The sequence below is a fragment of the Malaclemys terrapin genome, chromosome 1 (assembly GCF_027887155.1).
Source record: "Malaclemys terrapin pileata isolate rMalTer1 chromosome 1, rMalTer1.hap1, whole genome shotgun sequence".
Taxonomy (NCBI): Eukaryota; Metazoa; Chordata; order Testudines; family Emydidae; genus Malaclemys; species Malaclemys terrapin.
Window position 1 is genome coordinate 91,366,945 of NC_071505.1, and position 12,699 is coordinate 91,379,643.

General features: G+C 42.7%; 1 protein-coding gene across 3 annotated transcripts in view; it reads right to left on the reverse strand.

Annotated features, from left to right (window-relative positions):
• LOC128838629 (histone acetyltransferase p300-like) overlaps positions 1-12,699 on the reverse strand; it is a 116,730-nt gene that overhangs the window by 69,638 nt on the left and 34,393 nt on the right. For all 3 annotated transcript variants that reach the window (XM_054030988.1, XM_054030997.1, XM_054030981.1), the window contains exon 3: positions 2,586-2,762. In XM_054030988.1, coding sequence (XP_053886963.1) covers positions 2,586-2,762 — 177 coding nt within the window. The remainder of the gene's footprint in view (positions 1-2,585; positions 2,763-12,699) is intronic.

The window sequence follows — 12,699 nt, forward strand, 5'->3', positions numbered from 1 at the left end:
TATTTATATTACTGTAGTGCCAAGCAGCCTTAATCATGGACCAGGACACCCTAAGGACCCTTTTCTTGTTGCTTATTTTGACAGGTAACCAATCTCATACCAAGAGTTCCATCATCACACTTTTGCTGTTGTGGTACACTATTCAGGGGTGGCCAACCTGTGGCTCTGGAGCCACATGAAGCTCTTCAGAAGTTAATATGCGGATCCTTGTATAGGCATCGACTCCGGAGCTGGAGCTATAGGCACCAACTTTCCAATGTGCCAGGGGGTGCTCACTACTCAACCCCTGGCTCTACCACAGGCCCTACCCCCACTCCACCCCTTCCTGCCCCCGCACCCCGAGCCTGTAGTGCCCTCGCTCTCCCTCCCCCTCACCTCCTGCACACCACAAACAGCTGATTGGGAGGTGCAGGGAGGGAGGGAGAGGTGCTGATCGGCAGGGCTGCCAGTGGATGGGAGGTGCTGGGAGTGGGGTGGGGGAGCTGATGGGGGGCTGCTGACGTATTACTGTGGCTCTTTAGCAATGTACATTGGTAAATTCTGGCTCCTTCTCAGGCTCAGGTTGGCCACCCAAGCGCTATATCACTGAGACATCCACTCCATTCACCCTTCCCGTTTTTCAAAAGAATCAGCAGCCACTCCTTCCAGAACTTTTTTCAGTAATTTCAGTCCTTGTATGGGATTCTCCCTTTCCTGTTTTTTAATGGCAAGATTTTTTTATTGCATTGGATTTAAATTGTTGTGTAGCACCCCAGGGCCTCTGCGTGAACACTGTATAAATAAGATCAACGAAAACTAAATTCAGAGTGCTTTAATATCCCCAATTTAATTCTAGAAAGCTAGTTCGAAGTGGCTTGTGGATCACAAACATCTGCTAAAACAAAAGCCTACCTTCTAATGCTTAAGAGAAAGGAGAAATCTCTTCTTTTTAAGGATGAACCTATTAGAAACAAGTATGTTCATAATAGTAAGAAAAAGGTGTTTATTAGGGCTGTCAATTAATCGCAGTTAACTCACGCGATTAACTCAAAAAATTAATCGCGATTTTTTTATCGCACTGTTAAACAGACTACCAATTGAAATCTATTAAATATTTTGGATGTTTTTCTACATTTTCAAATATTGAATTCAATTACAACACAGAATGCAAAGTGTACAGTGCTTACTTTATATTTCTGATTACAAATATTTGCACTGTAAAAAACAAAATAGTATTTTTCAATTCACCTCATACAAGTACTGTAGTGCAATCTCTATCATGAAAGTGTAACTTACAAATGTAGATTATTATTATTTTTTTTTAACATAACTGCATTCAAAACCAAAACAATGTAAAACTTTGGAGCCTACAAGTCCACTTACTCCTACTTCTTGTTCAGCCAATCACTAAGACAAACAATTTTGTTTACATTTACGTGAGATACTGCTGCCTGCTTCTTATTTACAATGTAACCTGAAAGTGAGAACAGGCGTTCACGTGGCACTTTTGTAACCAGTGCTGCAAGGTGTTTACGTGCCAGATATGCTAAACATTTGTATGCCCCTTCATGTTTCAGCCACCATTCCAGAGGACACGCTTCCATGCTGATGATGCGCGTTAAAAACACAATGTGTTAATTAAATTTGTGACTGAACTCCTTGGGGTAGAACTGTATGTCTCCTGCTCTGTTTTACCCGCATTCTGCCATATATTTCATGTTATATCAGGCCTGGATGATGACCCAGCACATGTTCGTTTTAAGAACACTGACAGCAGATTTGACAAAAACGCAAAGAAGGTACCAACGTGAGATTTCTAAAAATAGCTACAGCACTCGACCCAAGGTTTAAGAATCTGAAGTGCCATCTAAAATCTGAGAGGAACAAGGTGTGGAGCATGATTTCAGAAGTCTTAAAAAAGCAACACTCTGATGCGGAAACTACAGAACCCGAACCACCAAAAAAGAAAATCAACCCTCTGCTGGTGGCATCTGACTCAGATGATGAAAATGAACATGCGTCTGTCCACTGTGCTTTGGATCGTTATTGAGCAGAACCCCTCATCAACATGGGACGCACGTCCTCTGGAATAGTGGTTGAAACATGAAGGGACATATGAATCTTTAGCACATCTGGCATGTAAATATCTTGCAATGCCAGCTACAACAGTGCCATATGAATGCCTGTATTTACTTTCAGGTGACATTATAAACAAGCAGCGTGCAGCATTACCTCCTGTAAATTGTAACCAGATTTGTTTGAGAGATTGGTTGAAGTAGGAATGAGTGGACTTGTAGGCGTTAAGTTTTAAATTGTTTTATTTTTGAATGCAGGTTTTCTTGTACATAATTCTACATTTGTAAGTTCAACTTTCATGATAAAGAGATTGCACTACAGTACCACTCACTCTCTTCCTCCTTTCCCAGCTCTATCTTTCATAGAGAGAGCTAGATCCTCCTCCATGCATACCCATGACACAAGGGGACAAAGAGAATGCACACGGTATTTGACAGCTATAAAACCCAAGAGTACCACAAGCAGAATATTGCAAGAAGCCCATATTTGATCTGCTACCATTTGAAAGTGGAACCTATAATTCTACCTACCATGTTAGGCATTCCTGCCCCGGGAACTGGCTTCTTGTCCATTGGAAACTGGGGTAAGCTGTTTGGTAGCCCAGTCTTATTCTGCATCTGGGGACCAAGTCCACTGGCTCCAATCTGCTGCCCAGTGTTCTGGCTGTACGGTGAGCCATAAGGACTGGGATTGCTCATCATTCCCATCTAGGAATTAAGAAGAAATTTAAAAAGTTATACTAGGTTTAGTTAGGAAGATGTGTTTCCATTTAATTTTACTTAGCTTACTATTTCATACAGTATACTACAAGAAGAGACTAGCTGGCACATCAAGAGCCAGGAACCAAAAGTAGTCTGCTACATGAGGCCCTAACACATGCTGCCCGTTCCTCCTCCAAAACCACTTTATGTACCTCCATACCCTTACCATAGCAAGACTAACACACTGATTAGGCTGTCTTCTTTAAGAGTTCCACAGAACTAGTTGACACCTATGCTAGTCTGGTTAGAACTGTTGCAATATTTTCATTGTAAAGCATTTAGTCCAGCAAGTTTATCACTCAAGGTTATCTTTCCTTTTATTATTCCATACTATGGTGTTCATCACTATATAGTAGTAGAGCACTTTACAAATGACGTCTGTATCCTTGCAGCATCAGTGTGTGGTAAAAAAGCATCCACATTTTACAGTTGGAGAACTCAAGCATAGTAGAGAGCTTAGATGACTGGCGTATGGTCATACAAGTAGACAGTAGGAGAGGCAGGAACAGACCCAGACACCTCAAGTTCCAGTACAGTGTACTAACCACAACATCGTTCCCAGTTAGAAGTTAATCAAACACGGCCTCACTCCACTCTGACATAACTGAGCTAGTCACAGTCATTTTTACAGAGCAGTTTGTGTTCTATCACTGTTTTCCAGACCATATTCTTTTCTCACCCCCATAACAATGTTATGAAATACACACACACACACACGCGTCTATAGCAGGTTTGGCTAGCAGAGTTCTTGGAAAAGAAAACCTGTCCTGGAAACACTGCTAGCCTTGCTAGCAATAACCATATTATATCCAGTTATAGCTAGCACTGTTGAGCCCAGTGAAGAGAAGGACAAAAGTTTAAACTTACTAAGATCTCATCTATAGTGAAGGGTTGTCTACACAGACTTAGTGAGTGGCAAGCATAGGTGCCCACAGTAGCCTCCTATGTGAACCCTGCTACCACACACTAGAAGCTCTATAATGCACTTTGATATACTGATAGCAGTATATCAAAGTACACTAAGGAACTTTTAGTGCATGGTAGCAGGGTCCATACCGCCAGCTAGTGCATGGCAGGCTAGTATGCTGTAGATTTACACCCTGGCTTGCTATGCACCAAGTCTCCATGTAGACTAGCCCTTTGTTTGCTCCAATTACAGCAATCAGTGGTCAACCACCTGCATAGATGCATCAGTGCAAGCGATACCACCACTATTTTCATCAGTGGAGCTTAACCCAAATAACTCCTACCCATCTGTTAAAACTTCCAGCCCCAGTCCTCTGCACACTAAACACCTTCTACAATTGTGTACTTTCAATACAAAACCAAGAGGCAGTATAAAATTTCATTAAATATCGTAGACACACAGGAAATGCCATACCGAATCAGACCTGTGATCCAGGTAGTCCAGTACCCTGTATGAAAGTAACCAGTCCCAGATGTTTGAGAGGAAGGTGTAGCATGGTACTCTGCAGGCAGTATGAAGTTATGAAATCTGCCTATAGGATATTTCCTCCTATCCCGCATTGAAATTTATATCCTTTTCAAAGCAGTTTTTCTAGGTTTTAAAGTCCTTACTCTACCATCACCATGGATTCTCTTGTTATATATCTATCACTGTAGCAGATGCATTACTCATTTATATATTTAATTCAGTAAAATCCTCTGTTTTTAGCGCATTAGAAAGATGCCAGAGAATTTCCAATCTGCTGCACTGGGTGTGCCTCAGTATCCAGGACACCTGCCTCAGAATTTAGGTCAACATTCCCACGAAGTATAGAGGACATTGTGTCCCCCCGCCCTTTCCCTTCCTCCACCCCCTCCAATTTCTTTCCCTATACTGTGTTATTCCCCAATATTCCATTCCTCCTTTGGTTTCCTCCTATCCACACAAAGCTCTCATACGTCTCTTTTCTTCTAGCCTTAGTCCCATCTATGGATAGGTTCAGCTCTTGGAGACCTCCATTCCAGTCTGTTCCTCAAAACTCTGCAGTTAATCAAATCCTTTTGTAGGACATTCATCTAGCTCCACTTTTAAATTTTAAACACACCCTGTTTCCTATATATCTGATTTTTTGCATGGACAAACAATTTAAGCCTGAATTTCCTCAGCTTTTCCTATAATTGGTACTGGCTTCACACTTCCTCTAACCTTGGTTCATTCTAACACGGTTCATCCTTGTAACTCCAAGCATCCATCTTCGTTTTTTAAAATCTCACTTTTTTCCTCAGACAATTTGGAAATGTTTTCCAGGAATGTAACAGCACGAAGACTAAAAATACAATAAAGGTCAGCATAAAAAGTTCTCACCATTATCCAGGTGATATGTTAACATCCTTCCATCCCATAGCACTTGGGAAAGAGGATGCTGAAATATGCATCAGATTATTATTCTGGACATCTATTTGGAAACTCCATTTTATATACTGGCCTCTGATTAGCAGGTATTTAGTCAATTTAAAGCCACTCAATCTCCTTTGGCTGTTCTGTTTCCCCACTCAATAAAAGAGCTTATTGGCAGCTAAGATAGGTTTGTGTCTCCTCCATTACCATTCGCCTAGGCTGTTCTTGGGTCTTCTTCCTAGAGTGAATAACTGAAGTGGCTGCTTCTACTGTTCATAAGTTTCTCAAGCTGCAGAGTGAAAGCGACCTGCTTCTCAACTTAATTACTGCCCTGAGATTACCTGTGCTTATCTAAAGGCTTCTTTTCTTCAAGTAATAGCTTTCAATGATCCATTACAGTGGTTCTTCAGCCAGTATGCAATCTCTAGGTCAGAACCAGACTTGTCTATTACTGGCAGAAGGGGAGTGACTCTCTTACTGAAAAGCCTGCCACTTGAGAACTTCTACCAGGCAAGATAAGTTCACCAAACTCTGAGAAAAGCCAACCTTTTAATACAAAAACCTCACACTAGTTAATAGTTTCACCTACTGCCACGCATGGGATGGATCTTTAAAAATAAAGAAATAAAAACTGGTATTCATTTTAAGCAGGAGTGATCCTCTGTCTAGATACAGTGATATTACCTGAAGGACATTTCTAGGTAAGCAAATACATTTTTCCTATTCACTCAATTAACACCCAAAGAGCCCATCAGCTGAGGAATGGATGTTTACTTTGTAGAATTTGGTGAAATATGGATAAATGCGGCTATAATGCACTTGATAAGCATAGACTTCTGCCCATGATATCACAACAGTATTAAAGAAACAGATTCTAAGGTTTAACATATTCGTAAAAACCTTTAAATCTCTGAAGTTCTCCATCTGATCTCCATCTCAATTTTAATAGATGATTTAGAGGTTCTAGTTTAGTTCAATGTAGACTCTGGTAGCCCCATATATGTCCCACATATACACCTCTACCCCGATATAACGTGACCCGCTATAACACAAATTTGGCTATAATGCAGTAAAGCAGTGCTCTGGAGGGGCAGGGCTGTGCACTCCGGCGGATCAAAGCAAGTTCGATATAATGCGGTTTCACCTATAACGCGGTAAGATTTTTTGGCTCCCGAGGACAGCGTTATATTGGGGTAGAGGTGTACCAAAAATTTTCCTCAGTGTGAAGGTTTGAGACAAGGATATGTTTTTTGATATTTGGGGGGGATAAATAGTTGTTCAGTCAGAAACATCTGTTTCATATATACCCAATACCAAGACTAAGGGGGCTCCTGTCTGACACCTATCTGGCAGTTGTGACCACCACCACCAGGAAGTCCACCTGGATGGACTGCAAGTACAAGACATCTCTCTCCAGCTTTCAATCAAGTGTACCACAAGTGCAATAGGTAGGAGATAAGATTCCAGGGTTATGTCATGGTCTTTTGCAGATGATGCATCATAGAGCCCAGATGCAAATACATTCTTCTTGCCAGATGCACAGAATACTTAACGAAGTGAAGATGTGGTCTCATACAACATAGCAGCCTTCATACGCCCAAGTTAGGACTCTCCAAATGAATTCTAGGACATGATTCACTTTTGACAGCGATAAATAATTCATGGTCTCTTCACCAGTATCTAAACCTCACTCAAGTCTTAGAACAGATTTGACAACTTTTTAATTGACGTTAACAGTGTGAGATTATCCAAGTAGCTCTCTTTAGATACTTGCCAAATACTTAGAAGCTAGCTGACATTTGTCTGGTTTGGGGTGCAGGACTGATCCCTGTGATAATACAAACTATGTGGTAGGAATACAGAGAAAGGGGGGGGGCGCATTCACATTAGAAAGAGCCTCCATCTTGGCCCCTAGGTCTCTATCTGACAAAGTAGCAGAGAATCTTCATTTAAAAGGCAAATAGGTCCATTTCTACCTTTCCAAATTGTTAGATAAGTAGCAAGACTATCTAACTGGAGGCTCTACTCTGTTGATCTTTTGAGGCAGTCTGCTTCTGGTACAAAGAGCATATATCCCCCTTGAAACAAAGAACATATATCAATAAGTGGTTCCTCTCCAGTCAGAAGAGCAGAGAGATACAGAGTGATCCTGTTTTTTTTTTTTTTTTTTTTTTTTCCCTTAAATATAGCTCATGATATGCATGTTGGCAATGAATTTAGTGCTTTGAGACAATTACAGGCCTGCCTTGGGATTTGGACAGTTGCTACTGCCTTCTTTGGACCCTGTTCCGTGGATTACATTCATCCAGGAGTAGTTCTCATACTGCAAGGATGCACTGGGTGAGTGTGAGTGAGGTGAAGACTGACCTGTCTGGGTATTTAAATTTTCCCTTCTAAATATTTTCTTCCATCATTTTAGATAACTATGTAAAGACTGCACAACTTTAATACAAGATGTAATGTGGAGGAGAAATCTTTGGATCACTCATCCTGAGCCACAGAGTCCCATATGAGCCAGTCACCACAACAGGCTTGCAGTGATAGTCATATGAATTGCTCTCAATATTGTCATAGGTTTGCCCTGGAAGAGATGACGTGATCACCACCCACGAAGGACCCATCAAACATCTGAAGGGATTGTCAAGTGGTGGTAGATATTATGTAGTAGAGACCCAGTGTTCAGAAGTTCTGAAGAGGTGAAGATGAAGCACTGTCTATGGAACAGTTTACATAAAAAACGCCCCCATGCTGACCAGCTGAAGTCATCGGTCTGTTGATGCCTGGAGAGTGCTTGAGGAACAGCCTGAGGAGGACTTGATTTTTATAAAGCTTTTCCTTGGGAAATATTAAGAGGCTCAGAGTGGTTATGCAGAGAGCTCACAGGTTTAGAGTTACTGAGACAGGATATGGCAGCTTTGATGGTTCATTGTTAATTCCATGCTTTAAAAACAAAACAATGAGCAGCTTGGCAAGTGTGACCTTGTAGGACTGCACCTTCAACATCAGAATGTCCAGACAGTGGTAGATCTGAATCCCCTCTTGTCTATGGCTATCTACCAGAAATAAACTGTCTGAACATGAGATGAGAGGATTCCAAACCAAAGGTCATTACCTGAAACTTACGGTTGTTCCAGAAGGCAAAACATAAGTTGTTAGCTCGGACACATTGGAAATATAAAGCTCCTTGAGATCCGTGTAATATAAATCTCAGAGCTAGTTTTTGGTTCAGAAGAAGAGCTGGTCTCTATCCTGGAATTGGTTATGCACATGGAGAGGTTACAGATGGACCACTCCAGAATTTTTATCATCCCAAGGAAAATGGAGTTGAAATTTATTAGAAGTGATACTGGACCAGACTGAAAAGAAATTCTTAATCCTTTCTCCCAGGTGAAGATAGGCCCCATGCCAGCAGACCTTCACTGTCTTGCAGAGAATCCTTTCTGGACAACTTCTCTGGTTAGTACTGGAAAAGAGGAAGTTACTCACCTTGTGGAGTAACAATGGTTCTCTGAGATGTCTCTCTCTATGGGTGCTCAACTGTAGATGTATCTGTGTCCCTATGCCTCTGATGGGAGATTTTAGGTAGCAGTCTCCTTTGGCCCACACTTATGATCTCCCTCCTTCATGCTCCGTCTAGAGGCTAATTTAATTTAGCCCTGTGTGGGCAAACCACCCTCAGTTCCTTCTCTACCGCAGAGCCCCTTGTTGAGAACTCTGAAGTAGAGGGGAGGAGGGTGAGTCGTGAAGCACCCATAGGGGGACATCTCAAGGAACCATAGTTACTGCACAAGGTAAGTAACTTCCTCTTCTTTGCATAGTGTCCCTATGGGTGCCGTACAGTAGGTGACTTCACAGCATTCCCGCTTCCCTCCTCCCCCCAATGGAGGGCTGAGGCTTCAGAGTGGAATCTATTATTGATAATACTGTGGAGCTGAAGATGGCATCAGAAGCTGAGTCTCGAGTAATTGCGTAGTGTTCCAGAAAAGTATGAGCAGAAGCCCAAGTTTCTACCCTACAGATTTCTGAGATGGAACATCTTTAAAAAATGCAGCCAAGGTGGAACATGATTTCATGGAGTGTGCGCGAATTTCTGATGGAGGTAGCAGGTTATGGGCATGACAATAGTTAATGCAGTTCAAAACCCATTTGGAGAGCCTTTGAGCTGATTGTGGAGCCCTTGGAGCTGTCTGCATTTGAGAGGAGAGTTTAGAAGGTTCCCTAAAGCCCTTTTGACCTGTCCAAATAAAATGTTACAGCTCTCCTAATATCAAGCATATGTAGTATTGCCTCAGTGTTGTCACAATGCGACTTTGAGAAAAAGTTAGGGAGATGAATGAGCTAGCTCATGTGGAAGGACCAGGCCACCTTGGGGAGAAACTTTGGGTGAGGCCTTAGAGTGATTTTGTCTTTAAAGACAACCATGAAGAGTGGGTGCACCATCAACACTTATTTCCCCTATTCGTCATGCTGAGGTGATGGTCACTAGAAATGCTGTCTTTATTGACAGGTGTAGAAGAGAACAAGGTTAAAAGAGTGGTCTAGTTAGGGTCCCATGTTGGAACTGGGTATCTGGTGTGAGAAGGTGGTTTCCCATGCCCTTGAGGAAATCTTTGTGTTGTTGGATGGGCAAATATCGAATAGCCATCCATCCGCTGGAGGAAGGCTGTCATGGCCATGAGATGTACTTTGAGTGAGAGACCAGTCCCTTCTGAGAACGAGTATATAGTCTAGGATCAAAGGGAGGGAGGAAGCTGTCTGGGCAACTTGTTTGGAATTGGACCAAATTTGGAATAATTTCCACGTTTGCAAGTAAGTGCAACAAGTAGTTAATTTCCTATTGAGTAGTAACACTTCTTTCAACTCCTCAGAGCAGCAGCTCTTGGTGTGTTGGAACAATGAAGCAGCCAAGCCTGGAGCCAAAGGATCTGTAAATTGGGGTGATGGATGTGTCAGTCATTTTGGGAGAGTAGGTGAGGACTGGGTTGAAGAGGAATTGGAGGACACATTGCCCCCAACTGACAGAGAGAAGTGTGTTACCCATACCTGACACAGCTAGCAATCAGTATAACGCTTGCTTTTTCACACCTTAATTTTAATAGGACCTTTGATATCAGAGGGAATGAAGAAAAGACGTATAGCAGTTCTCTGCCCCACTGAAGAAAGAAAGCATCACCTAGGGACTATTTCCTAAATCTGGCTCTGGAGCAGTAGTGGAGACATTTCTTGTTCTGGGAAGTAGCAAACAATTTTATTGTTGGGGTTCCCCATGACCAAATACATTGTGGAGCACAGTTTGGGTTCATTTCCCATTCATGGTTGTGAGAGAAATTACCTCTAAGACTGACTGCTGTTATATTTTGTATCCCTGGCAGGCAAGCGACTGATATGAATACACTGTAGTGCATACATCAGTTCCAGAGTTTTAGTGCTTCTGTGCAAAGGGAAGGTGATCTGGCACCCCCCTTGGCAGTTTAGGTAAATCATGCACACTATCTTGTCTGTCATGATATTCGAAAGAGTATCCCTGATGAATGGGAGAAAGTGCGCACAAGCCTAAGGTTGATATAGAGTAAAGCTTCCACGGGGACCATTTGCCCTGAACTCTACGATTGTTGCGGTGGGCTCCCCAGCCTAACAGAGAGGCATCTGCTGTTAGAATCAGTGCTGCTGCTGGTTGTGTGAATGTGATCCTTGCACATACATCAGATGGGTCTTTCCACCATTTTAGGGAGTGTTCGACTCTGGAGGGTATCGACAGCAGCTTGTTGAGCCTGTCCTTGTTTGGATTCTAAACATATCTGTGCCATGTCTGTAGATCCCTCATATGTAATTGGGCATGAGATGTCAAAAATATGCATGATACCATGTGCCGGAGAAAATGAAGGCAATTTCTGGCTGTCATTTGTGGGCTGGCCTGAACTGTCTCTAGGAGACTGGTCAGAGTGTTGAATCTGTGCAGCAGGAGGAATGCTCTTGCTTAAACTGCGTCGAGTTCAACCCCTATAAACTCCAAACGCTTTACTGGAGTCAAGGCTAATTTCTGGGTATTGAGTTGTAGACCCAGTTGCGCAAAAGTGTCCTTTGGGTGGCTCATAGGGCATCTTTGAAGGAATGATAAGGCAGTCCTCCAGATATGGGTAGATTACGATATCCAGTGTTCGTAGATGTGTTGCTAAGACAGAGGACCTTGGAGAATACTTTGGGTGCCAGTGAGAGACTGAATGGAAGTTCTCTGTCCTGGTAGCGGTCCTGCCCAGAGGTAAATCAAAGGAATCTTCTGTGGGACGGTAGGATTGAGATGTAGAAATAGGCATACTGTATATCAAGGGCAGAGAACCCATCTCCCTGCTCTAGAGATGGAATAATTGCTTCTAGTGTGATCTTGAATCTTTGCGCCTTCACATATCTGTTTAGTGCTCTTTGATCTAATATGGGTCTCCAACCTCCTTTTTTCTCTTGGGGATCAGGAAATATTTGAATAAAAGCCTTTGCCTTGGGAGGTGAACAGGGACAGGTTTTATGGCCCCTAGGTACAGATCACCTGCTATTTCCTGACATGAGTCTCTTGTGAGAAAGATCCCTGAAGAGGGATGGGGAGAGAAGGTAGGTAGAAGGGAGGGAGGGAGAAGTGGATTAAGTAACCCTTGGAAATGATCTCTAAGACCAATTTGTCGGAAGTGATGTTTTCCCAATTCTGGGGGAAGAAAGCTAGGCAATATCCAAAGGGATGTGGAAGGGTCTGTGTGTTGCAGCTATTATAAGGAGTGGTTGCTCAGGGCCTTGACCAAGGCTTCAAAACCGGTGCTTTGACATTGAGGGCTGAAATGTTGAAGACTGGGAGGTTGACTGTTTCCGCTTCTGCATCCTAGGTCTTTTGTTGTGGTTCGTAGTATCACTGTGGTGGTGGGGGGGAACTCTGCGAGCTGGTTGTAAACTAATGAGTACATTCCTAGAGAGTGCAGAGTAGCTATGGAATCCTTTAAAGGGTGAAGCTATGTGTCAGTCTCGTCAGAGAAGAGTGGAGTCCTCAAAAGGGAAGTGCTCAATCGTCATCAGTACTTCCTTAGGCAGCCCTGAGAAGTGTAACCATGAAGCCTGCCTCATTCCACTGCCATTGAAACTGAGCAGGCTGCTGTAGGCACAGTGTCCAATGTGGTCTGTAGCTCTGTTCTCACTACCAGCTGGCCCTCATGGATGACTGCTTGAAACTGTTCTCGTTGTGCTTCTGGCAAGTGGTCAATAAAGGCACTGAGTTTTCCATAATTCATGTGTTCGTACTTCACCATTAAAACTTGATAGGTTGAAATCCTGAATTGCAGAGTTGCTGAGGAGTATGCCTTCCTCCCAAATAAGTCCAGCCTTTTCCAGTCTCTATCATAAGGATTTGATTTAGCGTAGTGATGCTTTCCTTGAAAATTAACAGCATCAATGTCAACAGAGTTAGACTGAGGATGCATAAAAAGAGTGTGCCTCTTTGGGGGACACGTAGTACTTCTCAGCCATTTTACATGTCAGTGCAGTGGAGGCTCTTGTCTGCCA